Source organism: Lissotriton helveticus, chromosome 2_2 (assembly GCF_964261635.1).
Source record: "Lissotriton helveticus chromosome 2_2, aLisHel1.1, whole genome shotgun sequence".
In the NCBI taxonomy this organism is placed as follows: domain Eukaryota; kingdom Metazoa; phylum Chordata; class Amphibia; order Caudata; family Salamandridae; genus Lissotriton; species Lissotriton helveticus.
The window spans coordinates 184,286,433-184,311,849 of NC_136060.1; the positions used below are offsets into that span (position 1 = coordinate 184,286,433).

The 25,417-nt window shown below is 47.2% G+C and overlaps 1 protein-coding gene across 1 annotated transcript in view; it reads left to right on the forward strand.

Annotated features, from left to right (window-relative positions):
* PDS5A (PDS5 cohesin associated factor A) overlaps nt 1-25,417 on the forward strand; it is a 1,342,323-nt gene that overhangs the window by 977,587 nt on the left and 339,319 nt on the right. The window contains exon 25 of the mRNA XM_078678314.1: nt 6,023-6,227. Coding sequence (XP_078534440.1) covers nt 6,023-6,227 — 205 coding nt within the window. The remainder of the gene's footprint in view (nt 1-6,022; nt 6,228-25,417) is intronic.

The following is a 25,417-nucleotide window of genomic DNA, read 5'->3' on the forward strand; positions in this document are numbered from 1 at the left end:
CCACTTGCCACCAAAGAGAACGCGCAATCTCATCTCTTCTGCGCATTATAATTTCCAAGGTGGCACTCACTCAGCGACGCTTTTTGTCACGAGTGGAGCTGCGGTCTATTGTATGCCTTTCCGCCTGTACCACTTCTACCTACAGTGCTGAAGAAGATCAGGTGCGACTGGGCCCAAGTTATTCTTGTGGCCCCCGACTGGGCTCGAAGAGTTTGGCATCCCGAGATACTCAGTATGAGCATGGATCCCCCCGAACACAACCGCGTGCCCAATGTTAGTCAATAGGGAAGTCGCGGTTGCAGTTTTAAAGAGGGACCCTTCCCAGCGGACCCTTAGGAAACACTGTGGAGGACGGAAGGTTGGAGAGTCATCCCACCCGTGGATACTCCAGGAACCACGAAACCTACACCAGGGAAGCCGGGTGCATAGGTGCACAAAGTGGCGTAGGAAACCGCTTTAGACCACAATGGAGGACTTCAGGAAAGAGGCCGCTGATGAAGATTAAAGTGTCGGGTGGCACCCAACGATGAGTTCAAGATGAGAGGTACCTACAAGCCCAGGGGACAGAGTCTATGCTACTCAGGAGGGACCAGGAGGCACCGGAGACTAATGGCCACCGATGTCAGAGATGCAGGAGCATTTGACGGTGTCCTTTAAGTTGCAGCTTTGCGGACAAGGCAATGCTGTAGAAGACAAGGATCCGCTCATGAGCTGTCGGATGTCGAGAGCCAAGGGGTCAGTGTCCAGCAGGGGCACTACAAACAAGCCTTGGCAGCGGCAAGCAATGTTGTCGACAAAAAAGGTGCAGTGTCAGGACCAGCAAGGTCCAAGTAACTCAACACGAGTAGATAAGTCCGAGCAGGCCCTGAGCAAACAAGGGGACCCACAGGAGTTGAAGAATACCCTCAAGAGGACCTACAGGCCGGAGGCACAGTAGTTGCAATAGTACCTCTAGCAGCTCACCAAAGGATGAAGGTCCACGGTGCAAAGGATGCGCTGCTGGCGAGGATCATTGCTGCAGGAGTTGTTTGAGGCTGGAGCTTCTTGGAGCCCGAAGATCTCTGGAGTAGAGAGTCAACAAGCCTTGGCAACGGCAAGTTGGCACGGTGCACAGTGGTTCCGACAAGGGATACTGGCCTTGAACTCTGGGAGACGGCAGTGGAGGCCTTGAGGGATTTGCAGAACCACCACCTGTGTTGCTGAGACTTTCGGAGTCCGTGGGAGCCCAGGACCAGCAAACCGGTCAGCAGAGTTGCAGTGCCTGCAGATGCAGGGGAGTTACTCCTTCATTCCAACTGAGATTATTTCTGGTGTCTTGGATGTCCACAGGTCCTGTGAAGAACCTGTATGGATCACAGGCACAGACAATTGCAGCAGACTTGCAGGATGACGAGACCAGGAGCAGCAGGAGTCTTCCCACTTGCAGTCTCGGTTCCCAACACGAAGTCCAGCGCGGTCCAGAATGCCCAGACAATTAAACTTGAAGTGGAATCTGAACTAAATCTTGTCCCACGACCAATCTAGGCACCCACCCACAGGTAAGCCCTGAAGTACCCTAAGGAAAAGGTTGGAACGTTTCAGGGGTTTCTTCCAGGAGGAGGGGCTGGATAGTGGGGAGGATACTCTCATGTCCTTTGTCCATTATCACACCAGAGCGGGAGCCAAGGACTCCCAGAACTTGCTCAAACTGGAGTATGAAAGGAGGGCACCAATGTGCCCTTCAGTTGTAAGTCACCCTATCCCAATACACTATGTCCTCCCTGGGAGGTGGCCACACCTCTCTCCCTCGTCTCCTCTCCCTCTCATCCTCCTCTGTGGCATTGACTCTTGGACCGTTGTCCTTGTTTTCCTGTAGTGGTCAATGCTCCCACTTCCTACTCTTATGTGGCATTGTGTTGCTGTTTCCCAGCCTTGTTTTTCTGTCTCCACCTCAGTTACTGTTGCAAACTATTCTTTTATGTCTTCAGGATGTATTATCTCTGTCCATCCTTGGTTACCTCTGTCCTTGGAGTGTCCTTCATTCAGCCACTTTTCGTCGTCCTGCTTACTTGCAGACTACGTGGGCTACCTTCCGAGGAGAGAATATACTTTTGCTGTACCCTATATGTTACATCTCTGCTGGAATTTCTGTTTTTTTAATATGCATAGTTATCCTTATATAAATGTATCTTTGGATGTCTCTGCATCTATATGCCTATCTCTTGAATAGATCTCTAGTTAGCGGCCTTTTACTTCAGGAATGTTTCTTTTTACTGTTTTTGTTGTTTTCCTAGCGATGCTCTTCAGCATTGTTTGTTCTCTTTTTTTTTTTCTCCATCAGTGGAGGTCCCCTTTTTTCAAAATCTGTTTCTCAGGATAGTTTCCTCAACGATTGGTGGGTGTTCTTTATTCTCCGTCTGTGTTCGCTGCGGCTGAGCACACTGTGTATGCCTCTTTTTTTAAAACAGAGTTTTATATAGCGCAAACTTGACCCGATAACTCTGGTATCAGGGCGCTTTACATAGCACCAGTTGCATTACATGAGGACACATTAATTTATGTTAGGCACGGGGAGATTAAGTGATTTGCCTATAATCACAGGATGTTCAGCATCATTGCTGAGACTCGAGCCCAGTTACCCAGATTCGAGGTCGACCGCCCTATCTGTTAGGCCAACTCCTCTCCCATTTGTTTTTGAGCCTTAACTCTATGATCTATTGTCCTTGGTCCTTTAGCATTTCCCCAATCTTAGGTTGTATCCTTTTTGGGGCTTTTATTGGTTCATTCTGTATTTCTCATTTTCTTATAGCTTTCGACTTCCTACGGGCTTCCCATAGTCCTTCTTGGAGATCAATCCTTTTGGTGAGCATCTTTGGTTCCCTATCATTTTTAGGTCTTGCCTACACAGCGCATATGCGCTGCATAGGAAAAATACAAAAAAAAATATTCGGCTTTTCAGCCAAAAACGTGCACACATTGCATTGCTTTCAATGGCAATGCATGCACGTTTTTCGATTCCCTTGCGGGAGCGAGCTTTGGCAACATATGTTTGCTCGCTCTCGCAAGGGAATCTGTGTGTGCGCAGGCCCCCGTCCTCACTCACCTCCCCCTGCTGCCGCCTCCTTAAGCGCGTGGTGCGCGCATTAGTTTTTCTCGTTAATTATGAATACTTCTCTAGAAGCCTCAGCCTGAAAGCGCTGTATCTCCCTCATCCCCTTACAAACCTCGATAGTTAGCGAGGAACATATTGTGATACTTAGGAGCGAACTGATACACCGTGAAAACGTAGACAGAAAGCAGCTGGGTCAGTCAGAGCGTTGTGTTCATATTTGTAGACACAAAGATGCTGGCGTGAAAGTTAACTATTTCCAAGTGGTTTCATTTCAAAGTTTTTCACTTCATTTTCAAAAGGCAGCATAGGCGAGCTGATAGAGAACACCCGGAAGGCAGACCTACTCTGAGGCTTAAGTGCTGCGCACCTCGTACAGATCTGGCCAAGCAGTCTGGGCTGAGGGGGTCGACCAAGACCCCTCTCCCCTCTCCGACCACCCCCAGCTGAGGCTGCTGAGTATTCAGCTCCCTACCCCGGCCTCACCTGGCGTCAGACGCCTGACAAGGAAAACACTCGGCTGAGACGGCTCGTCCCCTAAGAACTGGTCCTCTAAATGGAAAGCGCGCACAAACGCAATTATTTAAAAACAAATGCATGTTGCCTGCCTCTGCGGCGACCTACAGAGAAGTAAAGACGATCCTCTCCAGCGCCATCAATCCTCATATTCTGACTTTATTAGCCCTCATTATATACATTATAAATTACATTAAATGAAAAAATAATGCACTCTTAATGCAAGCTACAGTATCCCATTGTCGTTAAAACAATAATAGATTTGTAGGGCAAAAGGGGATGAATATTTATGAGCTAGAAATTTTCTAAAAAGCCAATTATTAGTCGTAATATCTGGGTATGAATTACTTCCTGTTAAGGAAGCGTCCTGTCAGGCTTGAAATGTCAAGCCGTGTAGAAGCGAGGCCCGTGGACCGCCTCTGCCCCCGCAGAGGGCCGTCTCTGCCACTGCGTGTTCTCAAAGGAAGCGTGTCTCCCGGGTGCGTCTAAAGCGCTCTCTGATGTTGCATGTCTCTCTCAAAGGCAGCTTGTCCTGGAGAGCGACTCAGGCGGTCTCTCATGCTGTACCCTGCAGAGTGCACTCTTTGCTGCTGTCTCTGTGAATGCCCCATGAGAGGGGCTATTTTTGTCACCGTTTGCCCCCCTCAATGGCTGGTCTCCATGAGCCTTTCCACATGCTCTCTTGGTTGTCTCGGTCGTTGCCCCAGTGGGCAGTCTCTGCTGATTTCCCTTATGGGGTCCTGTTTCTGCCATTATCCCACACATAGGGCTGTCTCTGTCATGGTCCCATAGAGAGGGCTGTCTCTGTCGTTCTCCAATGCAGAGGGCCGTCTCACTGCCGCTGCGTGGTCTCAAAGGAAGCACGTCACCTGGGGAGCTTCTGAAGCACTCCCTGATGTTGCATGTCTCTCTCAAAGGCAGGCTGTCCTGGGGAGTGACTCAAGTGTTTTCTCACGCTGTCCCCTGCAGAGCGCGCTCTTTGCTGCTGTCCCCTGCAGTGGATTGTCTCTATGAATGCCCCAACCCCCGGCGGGGGGCTATTTTTGTCACTACTTGCCCACCTCAATGGCTGAGTGTCCAGGAGTGCTCATCAGACTGTCTTGGTGGTCTCTGTTGCTACCTCAGTGGGCAGTCTCTGCTGATTTCCCTTATGGGGGCCTGTCTCTTTTCCATGCATAGGGCTGTCTCTGCCATTGTCCCTTACAAATGGCTGTCTGCCATTGTCCCTTGCAAATGGCTGTCTCGCTGTTGTCCCATGCAAAGGGCTGTTTCTGCCATTGCCCTATGCAAGGGGCTGTCTTTGCCATTGTCCCATATATATGTCTCTTCATTGTCCCATGCAGGGGGCTGTCTCTGCCGTTGTCCCATGCAGGGGACTGTCTCTGCCGTTGTCCCATGCAGGGGATTGTAGCTGCCATTGTCCCATGCTGAGGGCGGTATCTACCATTGTCCCATGCAGGTGGATGTCTGCCGTTGTCCCATGTATAGGGATGTCTCTGCACTGTCCCATGCAGAGGTCTGTCGCTGCCGTTATTCCATGCAGAGGGCAGTTGCTGCCATCCAAAAAAACTGAAGTGTAAGACTTCACGTTTGCATTTACTGCATCCTAAATATGAAGTAAATGTAAACATGAAGTCTTATACTTCATATTTTTTTTTTTTTTTACTTACAGGGTCCCAAAGTCGAGACCTTTTGGCTATGCCAATGCTTGTTTTGGATAGTCTGGTCCCTTCTATCTTTCGGATTGGCTTCTTCTATTAGGGGATCTTTGATGAGGCCAGTTCGCAGCCTCTCCTCCAGGGATGGTATTGCTTAGGCATTTATTTCTGAGGCAAGTATCTGCAGCTATATGTCTCTATCAGATGAGCAGGTTACTTAATGTCAGTAATGCCTTATCTGGTAGGAACACAATCCAGCCGCAGATTCCTCATCGATCCACCCATCCTCCCCACTCTGGGAACTGAGGGGGCCTGTTGTCTCCAGGATCCCCTTTTTTCATTCTACTACAGTTAATCTGTACTTGTTGATATAAGAATTTTCCCTTTTTGACTCACTGCAAAGACTATTTCTCTAAGTGGTGCTATGTTATTGGTGCGGAAATAGTCACGAAAGAAAGTGATGTCAGCGCGTCTGGGTAGGGCTTTCATGGACTTCATTGATGTCCCATTCGTGAGATGCTGCATTGTTTCGCTTCACCCTTTACCGAAACGCAGAGGTACTGCTGAAATAATTTCCGGATCCAGTCTGACGCGTGGGGTAGATTCTAGGCTAAGGAATCTACAGATGGATACTGTCTGTACCAGATAAGGCGTTACCTAAAGTAAGTAACTTGCTCAACAGGTTGTGAAGCAGAGTGAGCTAACTGAATTAACAAAGATAATTTTGTATGTATCTAACATATTTTGTTTTCTACTACAGGACGAGTGCTACCAAGTGAGACAGATCTTTGCACAGAAGCTACATAAAGCTCTAGTGAAGTTACTTCTTCCATTGGAATATATGGCAATATTTGCCTTGTGTGCCAAAGACCCAGTGAAAGAAAGGAGGGCGCATGCCCGGCAATGTTTGCTGAAGAATATTAATGTGCGAAGAGAGTACATTAAACAGAATCCCATGGCTAATGGTTAGTACCTGTATCTTAAAATATTACTGTTAAGAATTTGCTAAATAAAGCAATTTTCCAAATAAAAAATCTGCACAGATGTTTAAGTATGAAACAAAAGTGTTATTTTTAATATTGAGGCGTGTACGATAACTGCATGCAAATAGTGCTTGGGACAGGGAATCAGTGGTAGTCAAACCACAAGAACGAGTTCTTGATTTTTGTGATTTCTTTTTTTTGTTGACTTTATTCTTTATTTTCAAACAGAACTTAAGTATAATGCTAGACCTATTTCCAAACATATGACACGGTAAGGACCAACTTGCAATAATCACAATCAGCTGATAGGTAGGAGCAGAGTGAATTCAATCTGCTCGGTGTAAGGGCCTTTTCTCTAGGAGTAATAAATTGGCTGTGCAAATGTTCTTCTTTCTCCGTAACATCATTTCCTTTTGCTTTCATGAAAGATGAGTTTCCCATCTTAAATCTTTTTAGTACTGTTCTCTCCCATGTCTGTCTTTTTACATTATTCTTCCATCTTTGCAAGCATTTGATATCACTGGAGGATACTCAAGGGTTGTAGTATGTTTTACATGGGACCTGACTTCAGTTAGTTGCATGGATTTCTGCAAGGAAAGCAATATCTCACTAGCTTTATACCACTGATGGAGGTGGTTGTATTTGTACTTCCTATTCATTGGCTGACCAAAACAGGCACTGTGGTTCTATTTGCTGACTGGCACTTCTGACCCCATAAAAGTGCACTACTATGATTCCAAGAACGAGTTTTAGATCATCCAATTCAAGGAACTATTCTTGTTCTATCTTCAAGTGAGTGACTGCATGCAAGCAAGAAACTGTTCAGGGTACTTTCCAAGCAGTCTCCATTGTCTGATGAACCTCTTCCATGTTTGGAGATGCTTCGTCACAAGTTGCTTCCGCCTTCAAAACCTTCCTTCAGGTCACCAGTATGTAGTTACAGTTAGGACCATGTTTCCATAGGAAAAGCATTGTTTGACTTCCCTACATTTTTAGTGTTGTTTGAATCTTCACGAAATGTTCCAAAAAAAGTGTCAAGTTGGGTCTTGTGCACATTAAGTCTTGGGATGATCCATCATGCAGGGGCAGAGAAAGGGGTGGGTGGGGTGCTTTTCCGACGCTAATTCCCATAGGAATTTTGAAGACCCCTACAGCCCGTTCTGCTGGATGGAATGACACCAAATTTGGTGGAAAGTTAGAAAGTGTTTTTTGTTATTTGGTATAAATCCGTTCTGTAGTTTTAGAGTTATTAAAGACAAATTTGTATATCTAGGAAAATGAAGGCTCAAAGAATCCTCCCGGTCTCGTACTGAGATCTGATTGTCTGCCAGCACTTCAACCAGGTTGCGTTGGCAGCCATCTTGGGACTCTGCTTCAGCCCCACAAAAAACGTAAAACATTTTTTAAAGGGGGGCAGGCAGGGTAGGAATTCCTTGACCCCTTATCTCTGGTCCTGGGTTCCCAGAGTTGCCTTGCCGGGGCAAAAAAAGCATTTTTTGCACAGTTATCCGCGGCGTGTCCACGTCTCCAGCAAAAAAAAATTTAAAAGCACTGGCTCCCGCGCTTATTTTGAATAGGGCCCAGAGTGGGCTGGGACTGGGGGAAATGTTATAAAAAATTAAGTTGGGTGCACAGAGCCATGCAGCTTTTTGTACAAGTGAAATTTCAGCCTAACTATAACGTACCTGTAACCTCTGTTTTTTTCAGTGAATTTCTAATGTTTTTTATTCTATTTTCTAACTATAATGTTCATGTAACCTTTAGTTTTTTAGTGAATTTCTATGTTCTTTAAAAATTCTACTTTCTAAGTAGTAGAGAAAGAGGGCAGGCCTCCCACAAGTTCTCAGTAGTTCCACTCTGTGGGACTTGCTGGAGGTAAAAGGAGGGGTTGTTGGCCCCCCAAGGATCCTCATCATCCAAGGGGACTTCATCCACCAACAAGTAGTGCACCAGCAGGCATGTTTGCAGAGTGGTGGACAAAGGGGGCGGGCCTAAGATGAGCTCTCATCAATCCCAATGTTTGGGACTTACGGGTAATAACAGGAGGGGTTCTTGACCTCAAAGGACCGACAAAGGGGACTAAATCCCCCAATCAGTAGTGCGCCAGGAGGCATGTTTGCAGAGTGGTGGTGAAAGAGGGCATGGCCTCTAATAAGCTCTCAGCTATCCAGCTGTTTCACTCTTTTATTTATATGGGGATGGAGTCAGCACTGCCCACACCCCTTATAGTGTTGGCAGCCATCTCAGTCTCAAGATGGCTACTAATACCTCATGGTTGAAGTGTTGGCAGCCAATCATAGCTCTGCTTTTCCCTGCAGAAGCTTACTTTTTGCAAAGTTGTCGCAGCCACAGATATCACTAACTTTATTTTCTTAAATTCCCCAACAACTACCGAATGGATTCACACCAAAGAACAAAGCGTGATCTGCATAACCAAATCTCCTTTTTGCCAAATTTCGTGTAATTCTGTTCAGTGCTTCAGGCTTCAACTTCGACTAAAGGTCATATGAGAATTAACATTTAAAAACTCACCTTTTTTTAAACCTCCCTTTTTCTTGGCTCTCGCTTGACCGATCACCAGGAAACTTTCAATGTGCAAAGAGATTCACCAGGGAACTGTTTGGGGGAAATTTCTTGAAGATTCATCAAATGGCACCAAAGATACAGGCAAGTCAAAAAACACTTCCTATGGAAACATGGTCCTAGCTGTAACTCCCTACTGGTGACTGCAAGAAGGTAAAATATAAATAAATATATCATTTTTGACAGAACACAAGGCTTTTGTATTGCATAAGCATTTGACCTAATTAATTCTTGGCTTGAACCTCCCCAGTAGTGCATATAACATGTTACCGAAACATGCTTGCATCCCTTTTTAGGTCTCGCGCCTAGCGGTGCAGTGTGTAGCACGAGACATTTAGTAGCTAAAAACTTGGTTTTCAAGCTGACCTAAGAATAGCCACGCTTATGCGTGTGCTTTTCCTTTTGTGGGCCGCTATTGGCCTTTGTGTGAGTATTTTTTATAAAAGACTGCACACAATAGGCCAAAGGTGGGCGAATTGCTCCGGCCGTCATGTGCTTTCAATTATCGTGCCCAGACACAGGCGCGGTAAGTGAAAGAACATGTCTTGCTGCGTCGTGCGCGCACCACTCGTGCAATTGTTCTGTTTTTTTGGATCCATTTCCTAGGGAAGCAACTGAATGAAAGAACTGCTGACGTCTTTTTAATGTGAGCCACTGATATTGTACATTTTACATTTCGGTGCCATGGCTGTTACAATTTTACTGCGATTGTTTCAGCTTTCAATGGGACATACTAGGTCATTATTTTTTACTGCAGTTTAGTTGTGTGTGCAGCTGAGCCAAGTGCGCCATCAGCAGAGGGCTGGGCTACAGCCATGAAGCAGTGTCCTGCCCGTGATCCAGAGAGCGACGTGTCCAGTGTGCCTGGGGACCCACTGGAGTCTGGCGGATCACGTCAGAGGTCTTTCCGAGCTTGTACAGTTTAAGGAGCGGAGGCCCAGAGCTCGATGCACCGAAAGCAGAGCTTCTGTGACCGCCATCCAGCAGCAGGGATGCCGGAGCGCCGGGATTAATGGAGCATGGGCGGGAATGAACTCTGCTCCCAGTGAAAGGAGCGCACGTACACGGGGCGTGCTGGAAAGTTCTGGAAGGAGACAAAGGGGGCTCATACCCCAGCTGCTGCTCTGTAGCTCCGAGAAGGTGGGTGCCTGTGATTTCTGCCTGCGTTTCCTTTGTTGTGACTCGGCAGCTCGGATGTCAGGAAGGGGAGAGAGGGCGCCTGCGGGAGCCAGTATGATGCTGAGAAGTTCTTGTGACCTGCAATGGACCGCGTGAGATGCAGTGGGGAGTTTAAATTATTTAACTGAGGTGGTTTCACGTGATAGTCTTTATTGGGTGGATGTGTGCATTCTGTCCATAAGTGTATTTCAAAATTGGTAGTACACAGTCTGGGAGGGCGGCGTTTTTATGGGTGTGTTTTAGGTGAGGGGCTACGGCTTATGATAGAGGCTTTTTTTTGCTGTGCAATATGTTTTTATTTGCACTCACTATTGATTCTGGCGTTTGTGATTTTTTTTTTATAACTCTTCAAGCCGTGGTTTAGACGGGGGTGGGGTGCGAGTCTAGTATTTATCGATGAAGGTTTGGTGCCGTTTCTGAGTTAATTACTGTAATAAATTGGGTGCGATTCCGGTGTTTGTTGGAGGTGCATGCCCTAGGTGGCATGGGGGCTGCAATTCATGAGTAGTCCTTGGGCTGAAAGTGATAACTGGGGCTGAACTAAGGAATCTGCATTTACTGCTCCGGCGTCATTTCAAGTTCAGTCTGCGCTTCACGGATTGGATAGGTGTCGGTGGGGCTGGTCTGCAGCGCCTTAAGTTGATATGGGGGTGCTCTTCATAAGTGAGTCTAAGTTCAAATTGATCACTGAGGTTTGTTTTTTTTGGGGGGGGGGTATGTTACGGTTAAATGATTCTTTAAGTTTGAGAACTGCTTCTTCGTTTTCAGAGAGTACGCGACACCCCCTCTAATTTAGGCTGCACATGGACTGGCTTTGTGTCTGAAGGGGGTCATAGAACCTGTGGCTCGTTCACTCTTTTCTCTTGATTGCATTCAGATGTGGCCAGTCATAATGCGCCTCACCTCCCCCGGGTTTGCGTATTATGGGGCCCCAACCCATGCAGGCTTTACCAACACTCGTCTTAGGCTCCTGTGCCTGTCATGTGCTATTGAGAGCTGGAGGCGGGGGAGGGGGCTCAAAAGGCCCAGCAAACCGGTCTCGAGCCAAAGTAAATGCTGAGGCTGCTTTTTTGGTGGCTGCTTTTAAATGTCTTGCTTTTTTGTGAGATGGGGGGGGGGAGGGTTCAGTGCTTCAAACAAAGAGGCAGAAGGCGCACAAAGGGGGTGTTGCAAACTCTAGCATCTGTTCCTAGGCTTGGCAGCCCCAAGTCAGTAGGAGGTGGCAGTTATGTTAGCGTACTTATGTTTTCTTTATTTCCGTGGAATTTTTTTAAGTACCTATATTTTTGTAAAGAAATTAAGCAAAGGGAAACTTTTCACTCCCATCTCTTTTGTACATGGTAAAATATATATATATATTTATTTATTTTTTAAACCCTTAGTTTAAGGTGTTTGTTAAAGAGAAATATCAATCACGTTTTATGGAATTGTCTAAAACTATTTAAACATTTATTAATCATTGGGATTTATCTTTTAAATCCTCTCTTGTTTGGAATACTGAACATGGTGGGTTAACGGTTCACTGTCCCCAACTCTTCTGATGAAGTCAACAATTATGTCATGTGGCAACCCAATGACCCAGCTCTGACGTAGATTACTGTATGACGTTGATGGTGGCTAGGGAGTGGAAGGCCAATCCTAATACAAATGGTGGCACTAGCACCTCACCCTGGAAGCCACATCTCCAAAAGTTTAGGGTACATTGGTGTTATTAGGAAGATGCGTGGGCACAGAATTTCAACAAAAGTCTTAGCATGAAAAATGCAAAGTGAAGCTCTGCATATAACATTCTCCCATTTGCCCGCTGCCCATCCCATCCCATCCTAAGGAACAGTAACACTTCCACAAATCTGCCAATCCTGCTCGATGAGTAACCTACATATTTTGGGTTAAAGTGACTTAACTGTCAAATGGTGACTGACTTAGAGGTTTCGTCTGGTCTCGCACAAGAAAAAAGTTTAGAGAAATGAATGACGCTAAAAAGCAGTTGGATTCAATCCCTGTAATTACACGCACATCAACATTCCCAAAAATCAGTTTCACGGCTCACATCAAACTGCCGAAACACAAGTCTGCCTCACAGGGGAATCTCACTGGTTTGCCATACAAGACAGAATCTGCTTCAAAACTGGGTAAGGACCAGCCTGTCTAAGGTAATAAATCACACCTGCCACCCCAAACTGTAAACTCTTACTTGCACCCCTCGCGTTTAATCATTTAATTATTTTTGTCAAAAACACGGCTGCTGGGCCTCATGGCCTCCTGTATCCTGCTGACCAATCATGCCAGGTGGCTTATGTAGGATCTATAGTGGGACCTGAAGTTCTAGTGGGCACAGCATCGGGGAAATCTGTCAGACTACGTTCAGATCTCGGAGGGCAATGCTCAACAACTGCAGTGGTGGCTCATGAACCAGGATTGGGTCAGTGGCAGATCTCTCTTTCTTCCACCAACCCCACCACACTGTGGTGACGCATGCTTCCCTTCTGGGGTGGGGCGGCCACATGGGAGAGGCGGAGATCAGAGGCCTCTGGTCTCAGGCGGAGTCGAGCTTCACATCAACCTTCTGGAGCTCTGAGCGATTCGTCTTGCACTGAAGGCGTTCTTTCCCTCTGTCCGGGGAAGAGTAGTGCAGGTGTTCACGGACAACAACACCCCAATGTGGTATTGCAACAAACAGTGCGGGTGGGGTCGTGGACCCTATCTCAGGAGGCCCATCGACGTGGCTGGAACATCAAGGCATTTCCTTGGTGGTGCAACACCTGGCAGGTTCTCTGAACGCCAGGGCAGACAAACTCAACCGCATGTGCATGATGAATCACAAGTTGCGACTTCACTCGAAGGTGGTGCAAGGTCTCTTTCAACAGTGGGGAGAACCTTGGTTAGATCTATTCGCCATCGAAGAGAAGGCGCAATGTCAGCAATTCTGCGCGTTGGAATTTCCAAGGCGGTACTCACTCAGCGAAGCTTTTCATCGCGAGTCGAGTTCCGGTCTGTTGTACGCCTTTCCGCCTATACCACTTCTACCCAGAGTGCTGAAGAAGATCAGGCAGGACCGGGCCCAAGTCGTTCTTGTAGCTCCGGATTGGGCACGAAGAGTCTGGTATCCCGATCTGCTCAACATGGCCATCGTTCCTCCGATCCGACTGCCTCTTCGGGAGGATCTTCTGTCGCAGCAGCAGGGGATGGTCCTCCACCCGAACCTGTCCAGTCTCAACCTCCTTGAGTGGAGATTGAGCGGCGGCAGTTGACTTCTTTCGACCTTCCTCCCGAGGTTTGTGATGTAATCTTGGCAGCCAGGCGTCCCTCCACAAAGACTGTATACGCCTGCAGGTGGAACAAATTTGTGGCACGTGCACAGCAAAGGCTGTGGATCCCCTTTCTGCCCCTCTCTCTGAAGTCCTCTCGTTCCTTCTCTCTTTATCCCAGCAGGGCTCTGCTCTGGGCACTATCAAGGGCTACCTTTCAGCTATCTCTGTCTTCCTTCGGCTGCCATATCAGCCTTCTCTTTTCAAGTCCCCAGTAGTTTCTGGAAAGGCGTAACGCATCTCTTTCCTCCAATTCCTTTCATTATGCCTCAGTGGGACTTGAATCTTGTACTAACTTACTTAATGTGCAGTCCCTTTGTGCAGCTTCATAACTGTCCTTTACGTTTTTTGTCTCTTAAGACTGCTTTCCTGGTAGCCATCACTTCTGCTAGAAGGGTGAGTGAGCTCCAGGCTCTTTCTTCTTAACCTCTTTTCCTGTCTGTTCATCCGGACAAGGTGGTTCTCCGGACTCGTCCATCCTTCCTTCCTAAGGTGGTCACTGCCTTCCACATCTGGCAGACCATTACTTTCTCACCTTCTTTCCGCCTCCTTCAAAGGAGGAAGAGAGGCTCCACCGTTTGGACCCAAAATGTGCTCTCTCCTTCTATCTGAATCGCACAAAACAGTTCCGGGTAGATGATCAACCTTTTGTGGGTTACGGGGGTGCAAAGAAGGGTCGGCCGTACACAAACGCACCATTTCTCGAAGGGCTGTGTGGTGTATTAAGGATTGTTACTCTCTGGCTAAAAAGGTGCCTCCAGTGGGGCTGTGCAATCACTCCACCAGGGCGATGGCAGCCACTACTGCCTTAGGGGGAGGAGTGCCTCTGAATGAATATATCAGGCAGCCACGTGGGCATCGCTGCACACGTTCACCAAACACTACTGCCTGGACAGCCAAGTCCGGAGAGACAGCTTCTTTGACTGTTCTGTTCTCCAGGACTTTCTGATGTGAACTTGGTTCGCAGACCCACCTCCGGGGTTGGTATTGCTGGGGATCTTTTCGAAGTTAAGGAATCTATAACTAACTGTTTCTTTCAGATGAACAAGTTACTTACCTTCGGTAAGGATATATCTGTAAGAAACATAGGTTAGTTATAGATTCCTACCCGCCCCACCCATCCTCCCCGGTTTGTGAACTGACTTCTAGGGTGAAGGGCTTCCTTTCAGGGCCCTAGTTTTGTGCACCAGTGGTAAGTGTCTTGCATGGCTCGTAGAAAGTCATGTACAGAACTTACTTCAGTGTGCGAGGGTGACGTCTGTGTAGCTACCGTGGCGTCACCCCGGCAACCACAATGCCAACGACGAACGCAGAGTCGACCGAAGGCTTCTTCCGACGCTCAGGGGTACTGCTGACGAAAAACGTTGCAGATGTTGTCTGACACCTGGCGGTAATTCTAAGGTAAGGAATCTATAACTAACCTATGTTTCTTACAGATATGTTGTCACGGAAGGTAAGTAACTTGTTCTCTAGGGCCAGACGGGCGGTATACCAGGAGGCCTGAAAAGTTATAATTATCGACTATAGCTTAAACCCGAAAAAAGCTGCCTACAGTAGCGAGCCAGGGTCACAATCCACAATGCACAGAGTGCATCTAAGAGAGTTCTGCGCCACCAAGGCCAGTCTCCCACCTCTACGGTCAAGGCGGTCACATCTGAGAATGATATAGCCAGGGGGAACAGCATCTGCCAGGTCTGGATCTGAGTTCTCCCTGGCCCATGTCTCGGCGACAAAGAGGCAGTCTAAGTTGAGAGTTTGGATCATAAAAAGCAATTTCGGTTTTGTGTTTTGCCATGCTGTATGTGTTTATTAACGTTCCCCGAAAAGGGCTGGATTTGAAACCAGTTTTGACAGTCCCAGGGACAGAGGCCAGGCCATATGTGGGTCTGAAATTGCAATGCTGACAATATTCGGCCTCCCCAGTAGTAAGGACAAGCTTATTTGCACACACCATGTGGAGTGGTTTGGAACGTAGTTTTAGGAGACATGTCCTTGAGTAGGTTTTAACCGGGGCATTTTTATTTTCTGGGGGGGGTACGAGCAGCATGCCTGGCTCCTGGCACCGTCTAGGCGCGGATGGACACTGACGGGCTTGCCTCTGGAGCGTCTGCTGCGCTCGGAACACTGAGGTCCCAGTGTTGCTTCGGTATTAAATGCCTCAACCCGGAAGTATGCACAAGCTGGACCTCTAACACCCAAGATGGCAGCCGTGCGAATGCATGGTCTTTTCTCCACGCAATAGGGACAACCCATGATGAACCAAAGAGTCGCACAGAAAAGAAAAGATGAGCCAACAATGGGAGAAGAGAGACGCCAGACCTAGGGCATAGGTCAGGTACCTCAGAAAAAGCTCTGGTGAGTTAAGCACTAAACAGTAAAATACAGAGCAGCAGGTATCGCTAAAATTAGTTAAAAGGGAGGATAACTTAAAGCATTTAATAAAATCTCTCCGGTATTAGCGTATTGCCACTGCTGCTGCCTCCCCTTTTATGTTTGCTAATATAATAGTTGATACTTGGGTAAAATTTCCTAACTTTTTCATCCCTACATTCAGAGCAGGTTCTGCTCATTACTCATTCTGTATTTGTCATAATACGTCTGGTATTACTGCTGTCAAAGGGATACCGTGAGTTCTGGTATATGGCAGCGAAAACTGTACCCCACGAGGTACAATCCTATATCTGGGGAGCAGCCGCCGTGGTTCCTTCTTTAGTGTAGAGGAGCGTCGCCCTGCCCGCTGCGATGCTCCTTCGTCCTAAAGGGGGAAGAATACATTAAAATTATTTATTTAACCTCAATCTCACCTTGCTGCCAGCGAATGCATGTGCAGAGGTGATTGTTGCTGATTGACAGCAGCAGGGATGACACCAAAAGTGTGTAGTGCGAATGTTGGATTGGCCGCCCGTCTTGCGACGGCCAGCCCAACATGCGTTCTTGTGTGGCACAAATCCAGCAGCTGTGTTAACAGCCATTGAATTGAAGACAGTCCTCAGTCACAAAAGGAGCGTTGGCTCAGCCTTCTCCATCCAATCCTGCAGCTGCTCTCATACTGAAATCAGCACGAGACTGAGAGCAGCTGCAGGATTGGTTATAGTTTCAGGTTGGGCCATAGGTTGGGAACTGAAGCGAACCGGCATATTTCCAAAAGGCTTGTTTCACATAGCTCTCCCTGAGTATGCGGAGGCTGCTTTAATGCGCTAGTTGTTTATATTCTGATGGATACATCTGCCTGTGGATTCCTAAACCTTGTAGAGAATGGGTACGCCCTTCCCTTTTGGGAATTTCCTCCACCTCGTCCTCCTTGTCAAGGTTTTTGTTCAGAAGACCATTTACTTCTTCTACAGAAGAAGGTTCTTGCTTTATTACAAAATGGTGCGATAGAGGTGGTTCCGGAGCAGGAAAGGGGTCATGGGTGCTGCTCCCGGTATTTTCTGATCCCCAAGAAGGATGGCAGGTTACTTCCAATTTTGGACCTCAGGGTTTTTAATTTTTACCTGAAGCAGGAGAAAATCAAGATTCTAACCGTTGCTCAGGTTATTTTGGTGCTGTAGCAATAGGACTGGATGGTGTAGATCGATTTACAGGATCGTATTTTCACATCCCCATCCTGAAGTCGCACAGGAAGTATCTCCGTTTTACGGTAGGGTCGCAGCTCTACCAATTTGCGGTCCTACCGTTTGGTCTTACTACTGCACCTCAGGTCTTCACAAAGGTAATGGCAGTGGTGGCAGCTCTTCTCAGGAGGTCAGAGATTCCAGTTTTCCCTTATCTGGACGACTGGCTGCTCAAAGCGGAGTCGCCGGAGATGGTGCTTCATCATCTGCAAAAGTGATACCTCAACTGGTGTTCAACTTGGGTTTTTCAATAAATGTGCCCAAATCTCACCTGGTGCCCTCTCAGTGCAACCTGTTCATAGGGGTGCTACTGGATACTATTGTGTGTCAAGCTTTTCCACCTCCTCAAAGGAATCTCGACATTCAAGAAACGATCCAGTTGTTTCACAATGGAGCGGTTGTTCCAGTCTTGAAGGTCCTTCTGCTGCTCGGTCTGTTCGCTTCCTGCATTCTGTTGGTCAACCATGTACGCTGGCACTTGAAGGCACTCCAGTAGTGCCTCCGCAGGCAGTGGTATCAACACAATGGAGATCTCATGGAATCAGTCAGAATCTCCAGAGACGTTGCAGCGGAGCGGTCTTGGTGGAGTGTGCAGTGCAACCTGTCAAGGAAAGCCCTTTCAGCCTCCTCCACCGGTGGCCTCAGTGATCGCGGACGCCTCCACTTTAGGGTGGGGTGCTCATTTGGGGGATCTAGAGGTCCTGGGTCTTTGATCTCCAGAGGAAAAATTGCTTCATATCAACCTTCTGGAATTGCGGGCGATACGTTTAGCACTAAAGGCTTTCCTTCCTTCCTTCCCTTAGCGGTCAGTCAGTTCAGGTCCTGATGGACAACACTACCGCAGTGTGGTACATCAACAAACAGGGAGGTGTAGGGTTGTATCGTCTGTCGAGAGGCTCTGCGACTCTGGTCCTGGGCTCAGAACCATCAGATTTGTGTGTTTGCAAATCATCTAGCCGGTGTGCTGAATGTTCGTGCGGACAGTCTCATTCGGCGTTACTCTGCTGATCACGAGTGGTGGCTTCATCCGGAGGTGGTCCATCACATCTTCCAGATGTGGGGGTCTCCTAGGTTGGACCTATTTGCCACTCACGAGAATGTGCACTACCCGTTGTTATGTAGTCTCCAGTATCTGATGCAGGGAGCGTTGAGGGACTTGTTTCAAATGAATTGGAGCTAGCAGCTCATTTACATGTTTCCTCCCATGCCCTTGATTCCTCGGGTTCCGAGGAAGATTTGCCAAGACCGGGCCCAAGTTATATTGATTGCCCCAGATTGGCCAAGAAGGGTGTGGGACACAGATCTACTTTACCTCTCATCGCACCCTCCGCTCCGTCTCCCTCTCAGGGCAGACCACCTCCCGCAGAAGCAGGTTCTACAGCCCCACCTCCAGAGCCTGCCCCTTCATGCCTGGAGATTGAACGGGGCAACCTGAGTTCCTTCTCTCTCCCACTGGATGTGGTGGATGTTATTGTATCCTCCAGGTGACACTCCACTAAGTCTATTTATTCCTATAGGTAGTCTAAGTTTGTTAAATGGTTTGGAGAGAGATCCATTGATCCTTTTAAAGGCCCACTTGTCAGATGTTCTTCAGTTTTCACTTTTCTTGACTCAACAGGGTTGTGCTGTGGGCACTGTTAAAAGCTATTTGTCGACATTATCAGTGTTTCTTTGTTTGCCAGATCAGCCGTCTTTATTTAAATCTCCCATTGTTTTGAGGTTTATTAAGGGCCTTACCAATAGGTTTCTGCCTACTCCTTTTGTTATGCCTCAATGGGATTTGAATCTTGTTTTAACATTCTTGATGGGTTCTCCGTTTGAACCCTTACATAGTTGTCCTTTGAGGCTTCTGTCTTTTAAAACGGTCTTTCTTGTGGCTATTACCTCAGCAAGGAGGGGAAGTACGCTTCAGGCTTAGTTAAAAACCCCCGTTTTTGGCCATACATGCTGAAAGGATGGTCCTTAGGACCAGGGCTGCTTTCCTGCCTATGGTGGTTACGTTACTCCCTTCCATCTAGGGCAGTCCATTACTCTTTCTGTGTTCTATTGTAGTGTAGTTCCTATATTCCAAATAGGCTCTGCGCATTGGAATAATATACACTATAGATTTGACAGAAGACTGAGGCCAGTATGTCTCTATCGAGTATACTAAACTTAATTGTGTGTGTACCAGCTAACTCAGAGGTCACTTTCTTGCATAAACAAGAAGGGATTAGTTTCTGAGAACCGCATAAACATGACAACTTTGTTTGCCCTAGAATCGAAACATATCTTCAGATTTGTGGAAACTAGAGATAACTAGTTCACTCAGCCATCATGCATGCTTCGTTGGAGACTGGCGTTTCAATAAAAGGGGTTTATTGAACAGTCTTATTTCTCATACAAGAGATATGAACTGCTACAATCGTTAGACAGATTGCAAAGTATAATGCATACAGCGAGAACAGTAATATGAAATAATACTGTAATAGCATTGTCTGTTGCTATGACATGTAAAAATACATATATAAATAACACAGGCTAAAATACTCAACTGGTGCTTCTAAAATACGCCTACCCCAATGTACCTAACCTAGGTCTAGTACCAGGGAAGAAGTAGGTGTTTGTCTTTTGCATAGGTTTAGTTCTGCCAAGAATTGCCAAAGATTTCTCTAGGTTCTAATCCTTAGAATGAGAGAGGTTGGTATCTCTTTCACAGGACTCGATTTCCCCACACCCTGCGAGGGGAGTCAGAAACATTGGAGCTGGATTCTCGGCAGGAGGATGACAGCTTCTGATCAGTGCGTCAGCTGCAGAGTTGGCTTCCTTCGGCACTCTCTGTAGCGAACTGCGTCGTGCAAGTATGTAGTCGAACTGCACCGAAGTCATGGATGAACCCCTAAGGATTAGTTGTTCATGCATGATAATGAGTTTCTTGGATTAATCAATATCCAGGCTAGGTGAAGTCCCTTCCGCTTAAGAGTCTGGTTATCCAAGAAATCGTTGTGACGTAGATGATCGGATGGAAGTAGACATGCCTGTATTTGGGCAGCATGGGCTATGCCTAAATAAGGACTGGATTTCTGTGCCTATATAAGGGCAATGCAAATTGTACCTATATAAGGGCATAAATCTGGAAATTCATTTGGAATCAAAAATCGAACACACTATCCTCCCTCTCACCCTTCTAAGGAGGAGGAGAGACTTCACTGCCTGTTTCCTAAAAGAGCGGTGAGCTTTTATTTGGACAGGACTAAGGACTTGCGATTGGACGATCATCTCTTTGTGGGCTACGTTAGACGCATGAAGGGCAAGGCTGTGCACAAGCGCAGTATCCAGATGGATCATCTTGTGCATCAAGATCTGCTACGCCCTGACTGGTAAGGAGCCTCCTGAAGGGATTAGAGCTCATTCTACCAGAGCCAAGTCATCAACTTCTGCTTTGGTCAGAGATGTACCTGTAGTGGACATTTATAAGGCAGAGACTTGGGCCTCCCTCCACACTTTCGCAAAGCATTATTGCTTGGACTTCAAAATGTGGAGGGAGGGCCACCTTGCACGCTCTGTCCTGCAGGACTTCTTGTTACAGAAGGGTGGACACCCTTCTCCGGGAGTGGGACTACTGTGGGAATCTATTCATAAGGTGAGGAATCCACAGGCAGATGTATCCATCAGAAGAACAAGTTACTTACCTTCGGTAACGCTTTTTCTGGTGGATTCAGTATCTACCTGTGGATTCCTCACTGACCCACCCTCCTCCCCGTTGTCCACCCTTGTATACCTTAAAGGTGGCATTTTTTAACATGTATGTTTTGCATCTGTTTATTCAATTTTCATTTGTGTGGTTTATAGGATATGCTTTTATGGATTTCCTTTTGATTTTATACTATGTGTAGTTGTTTGAATATTGTGTACTGGGCATACTTTGAATCTGTTGTCCGTCCACCCGTTCGCCTCGGTGGCACGGAAAAAATGGGTGGAACTGATGTCATCACGCCGACGAGGCTCTCTTATGGTTCCGATCATACGGAGTCTCGAGCGGAGCCGTAGCATTGTGACATCCTCGTCGGAGTGGAGAGCTAGAAAAATTTCCATGGAATGTTGGCGCAGGGGATATTCATAAGGTGAGGAATCCACAGGCAGATACTGTATGCACCAGAAAAAGCGTAACCGAAGCTAAGTAACTTGTTCAACAGGCTGCAGGAGAGGACACAGTGCCATTTTTGCCTCTACGAGGACTGTGGTGTTTGTTGCTGGCAGGTCCTGAAACAACATGCTTGCAGCCCTAGTAAGGATCTCCGTAAGCCCCACTCCCCTTTTTTTCCTCCTTCAGTAAAGGAGGCTTCCCGATAAAGAGGCAGTCTGCTGGAACAAAACCAAGCGCAACCATGAAGCCAAACCGAGGTAAATTACTTAGTCTTCTCTCTTTTTTTTAATCCTGCCTGCTAAGCCCAGCATACGTGGCTGGTGGATTCATGCCACACGTTTGTCAAGGCACTTGGACTTATGGTTAATGTAGTCTGTTTCCTTTAGTACTGAATGTCTGTTCAATTAAAGGGACGAGAAAGTTAAGCATAATCCTTCTCTTCCCTGCCCATCATAGAATTCAACTTTTCGGTTTGATGTTTTTATTTTTCTGTGGCTTTTAGATGACAAATGGCACGGGTCTGACTTTCAGGCTATGTTTGGGCTATAGTTTATTTTTTTTCAAAAGAAGGCCTGCAGTAATACTGCTAAATGAACATGAAAAGAAAAAGAGCAAGACAGTGGGAAGAAATGAATGAGAGGGATGCATGAAGGGAGAGTGTCTGTGAGAAAGAGAGATAAAGAGCGAGAAGTTGAGGGTTAATGGAGAGGAATTAAAAATAGAGGCAGTCCAAGAGGGACAGAGAGAGGGAGAGAAGAAAAAGCGAGAGGTTTAAAGAGAAATGATAGCCAGCGGAAGAGAGTGAAATAGCATCAGAGGGGGGAAAGAAAGAGGGAGGGGCAAGAAAGGGACATAAAGTGGTAGAGCCTGAGAAAGAGGGAAGGGGAAAAGAGAGAGAGGAAGATGAGGAAGAGTGTGCAGGACATACTTTAGTGAAGCACACCGTAATGATTGCTGAGTCTTTAGTGCTGGAACTGCTGGTGTCACTGAGTGAACCAAAGCGCTAGAGAGGCCATAAAGTATCTGGTAATTGCGTGTGAGGAGAGGAAAGGAGCGACAGTGCCAGAGCAGTGCAGCCTTTGCATTCATGAACTGGAATAGCTGAGCTGTAACCGCACTTCCCCTAAATTTGAGAGTGGTGTTCAGGGAAGCACTTTCCGCACGAGGGGGAAGAGATTGAGTGACGGTGGGGATTATAAAAACCCAGCATAGTCTGTGCACTTGGTGGCCAAAGGACTGCATTGCTCGAGGCCGGATGCAGAAACATGATGTTCTAAAGCACTCCTGAAACCAAGCCAAATTTAACCCCATTAGAGCCAAGAGAGGGAGGTTTCTCCCCCACTGCCAAGGATGGCCATGTTACTGGGCACTGTTGTGCTTGAGGTGTGTTTGACTTAGAGTAAAGAGAATTAAAAGCACGCTTTGGTAATTTTGTTAAACATTTATTCAGGGAGTACAAAACAGTAGGAGCAGGATAAAAAGGGGGTGGGTTTGGATTTTTAGCTAAATAACTTGAATCTGTTTGGAAATTGCGCAACATTTTTGCATGCAGAACTCTTCTAGTGCGCTTTTGTCTGTTATGGCAGTTCAATAGTAAAGGTAGCTCAGTGAACGATTCACGCATTGTAGAGATCTTCCTGTAACCTAAAGGGCATCTGTAATTTGGCATGCATACTAAGAATTGTTTCGGACTCGTATTTTTGAAGGATGCGAAAGGTAGCTGGTGAGAAATCTAAAGAGTGTAAATGGGCAAGCGTAACTTACAAGCCTATATTTTTGACACATTTTATTTTAAATGGTTTTTCCTACCTGATGTTCGCGTGTTAAATATCTATCCAGAATGGTAGTACATTTTTGACATTTCATTATTGACTTAACCATTGTAAATATTTTGTTGTTTACCCAAGTACAGCATCAAATTTAATTATATGAAGTTTTTGGAGAAAGTTTTGCTATGGTCCTCAAAACTAACCGATTACCACATTCAAAGGTTACTCTTATAAAGTTAATAAACAAGCGCTCATTTAGACCCCATCTTGATAAATAATGTAGCTCCAGATTGGCTTGTCTCATCTTCGTGTTGTTTTGTATATGTATGTAGTTGCGCGCAACTCAACCCTAATGGTCGTGTTATTGTCTCAGGCTTCTTGTGATTCAGAATAGGTACCTACGACTATGGGAGAGAACAATAAGTGTGGTCCAGCATGTTGTGTTTGGATAGGAGAGCAACTGATCCGCACAAAAGCAGGCTTGTCCTTAAGTGCCAATGGTGTCGCTGCTGTGTGAAAGCAATGTATATAAACACAGGTCTAGACTTACAGAAATACCCAACAGAACAGCCAATATGTAGACTTGTTTCTATAAACCTTTTTCAGTTTCCCTGGGAAGGTAGCATTGGAAATCGGATCTATTGGTCCAGAAAGGCAGGTCGACACAGCCATATATGTATATATACCTTTAATGTCAGCCAGACCCCTTACAAAAATGTTTGTTACGTTTAGCTCGTTTTGATGTGTCGTGACCTTTCCCCATATTTTTCAAAGTCTCTGTATGTAAGCAACCGTTCCTACACTGCGAGGTTTGTGACATCACCATCTGTACTAAATGATCTTCTTTGACTGAAACCACATAATTTGGTTCATTATGTTACTTCTTTCGACATCTTGCTTGTCTGACCTGTTTAGTCCCAGTATACTCTAGCACAACAGTATTTGTTTTCTGCCTACGGTAGGACTATGGATACACAGATATTTTTAGGTCGAGCATCAGCGAAAGACCTATTGTCAGCCGTAGTTCGAGGCATGTGGGCTGCTGAATTCATATCTATAGCATAGATCGCCGCCTAGTGTTGGGTCCGGAAGATTGCACATTGTTGTCCTGGAAGAGTCTTCGAAGTATCACAAGATAGGTGGCTCCTCCCCTGGACTACAGTGCGCATGGGCATCGACTCCATCCCCAGATTTTTTTTTCCGCCATTGGGTTCGGATGTATATTTGACATCTCCAGTTCGGAATCGATATAGACTTTTCTTAAGGCCCGAAGGCCTTTCCTATACCGTCGGTATTGTTTGCGTTCGGTGCCCGGCCCTGTTCCGGCTCAGTTCCCGAGTCGGACGTCCAGAGGAGTCGCGTGGCACTTCGGTGCTCGAGGCCCAGTCGACGCAGCAAGACTTTCACCAACACATCATGGAACGGAGTCCGTTCAAGAAATGTCCCATGTGCGGATCTATGTACCCACACATCGACGTCCACCCGGTGTGCAACAAGTGCCTGTCGCCGGACCACAATGAAGCCAACTGTATGGCTTGTTCCAGGTATCGATCGAAGAAGACGATTCGACTTCGGCGCGTGGCGCGCCAGGAGGCCCGGCAGTCGGCCCCGGCACCGGTGGACATCTTCGACAGAGAAGAAGCAGACGAACAAGAAGTTCATATGCAGATTTCCCCTCCGGCGGAGGAGATCGACTACGAATACGACGCAGACGTCGAGGTGGTCGAGGAAGAAGTCGTCGACGAGGTAGGAGACGACAATGAGGCCTACGGGGCCACGGAAGATAGCTCATTTGAAGAGCTAAGCCCCAAGCGAACAATAACTACGGCTCAGGTCGAGGGATCGTCACACGGCCTTACCCAAGACCTTCCACCCAGATCCACGGCCTCGCCTACGGGGCCGGCTACGGCTACTTATACGGAGCCTACCTTGGTCAAACCGAAACCTTCGGTGTCGACAAAAACGAAACTAGTGGAGACGACGTCGACACAGAAGACGCCTGTCCCTCCGGCCGCCTCCTCGTCTTCAGACACGTCGGGGCAGCCGAAACCGAAGAAGGCCGTAGACACGGGGAAGTCGACCAAGGGCGCCGAGCCGAAGTCGGTCACGGGCGTCGAGCCGAAATCGGCCAAAAGCGTCGAACCGAAGAGTGGGGCCCCGCACCCAGTACTCAAGTCCTCCGACAAGACATCGTCGACGCCGAAGGCCGTCGGCGCGGAAGGAGGGCACAGTGTGCCGAAGAGGGCTGATCCTGTGCCTCGGCCGGATAAGAACAAGGCATCGACGCTCGAGTCTTCCCTCGCAGGTGGACCGAAGAGGTCTGTCGGGTCGACGAAACCGTCCGCTTCCTTTACGAAGCAGGTCTCGGACTCTCTACAACGCATCAAGAACAAGGCTTCCGCGGCCGCTCCAAAGGATGCTTCCACACCGAAGCCGGCTGCTGCAATGCCGAAGGTTTCGACGCCAATCCTGTTTACGTTGCAGCCGAAGGTGGCACCGAAGGCCTTCGCACCACGCTTGGTCGCCGAAGCGCCCGTGCCTGGTCTACAGCGTCGAAGCATTCTCAGCTCTTAAAGCATCGACAACCCTCGGT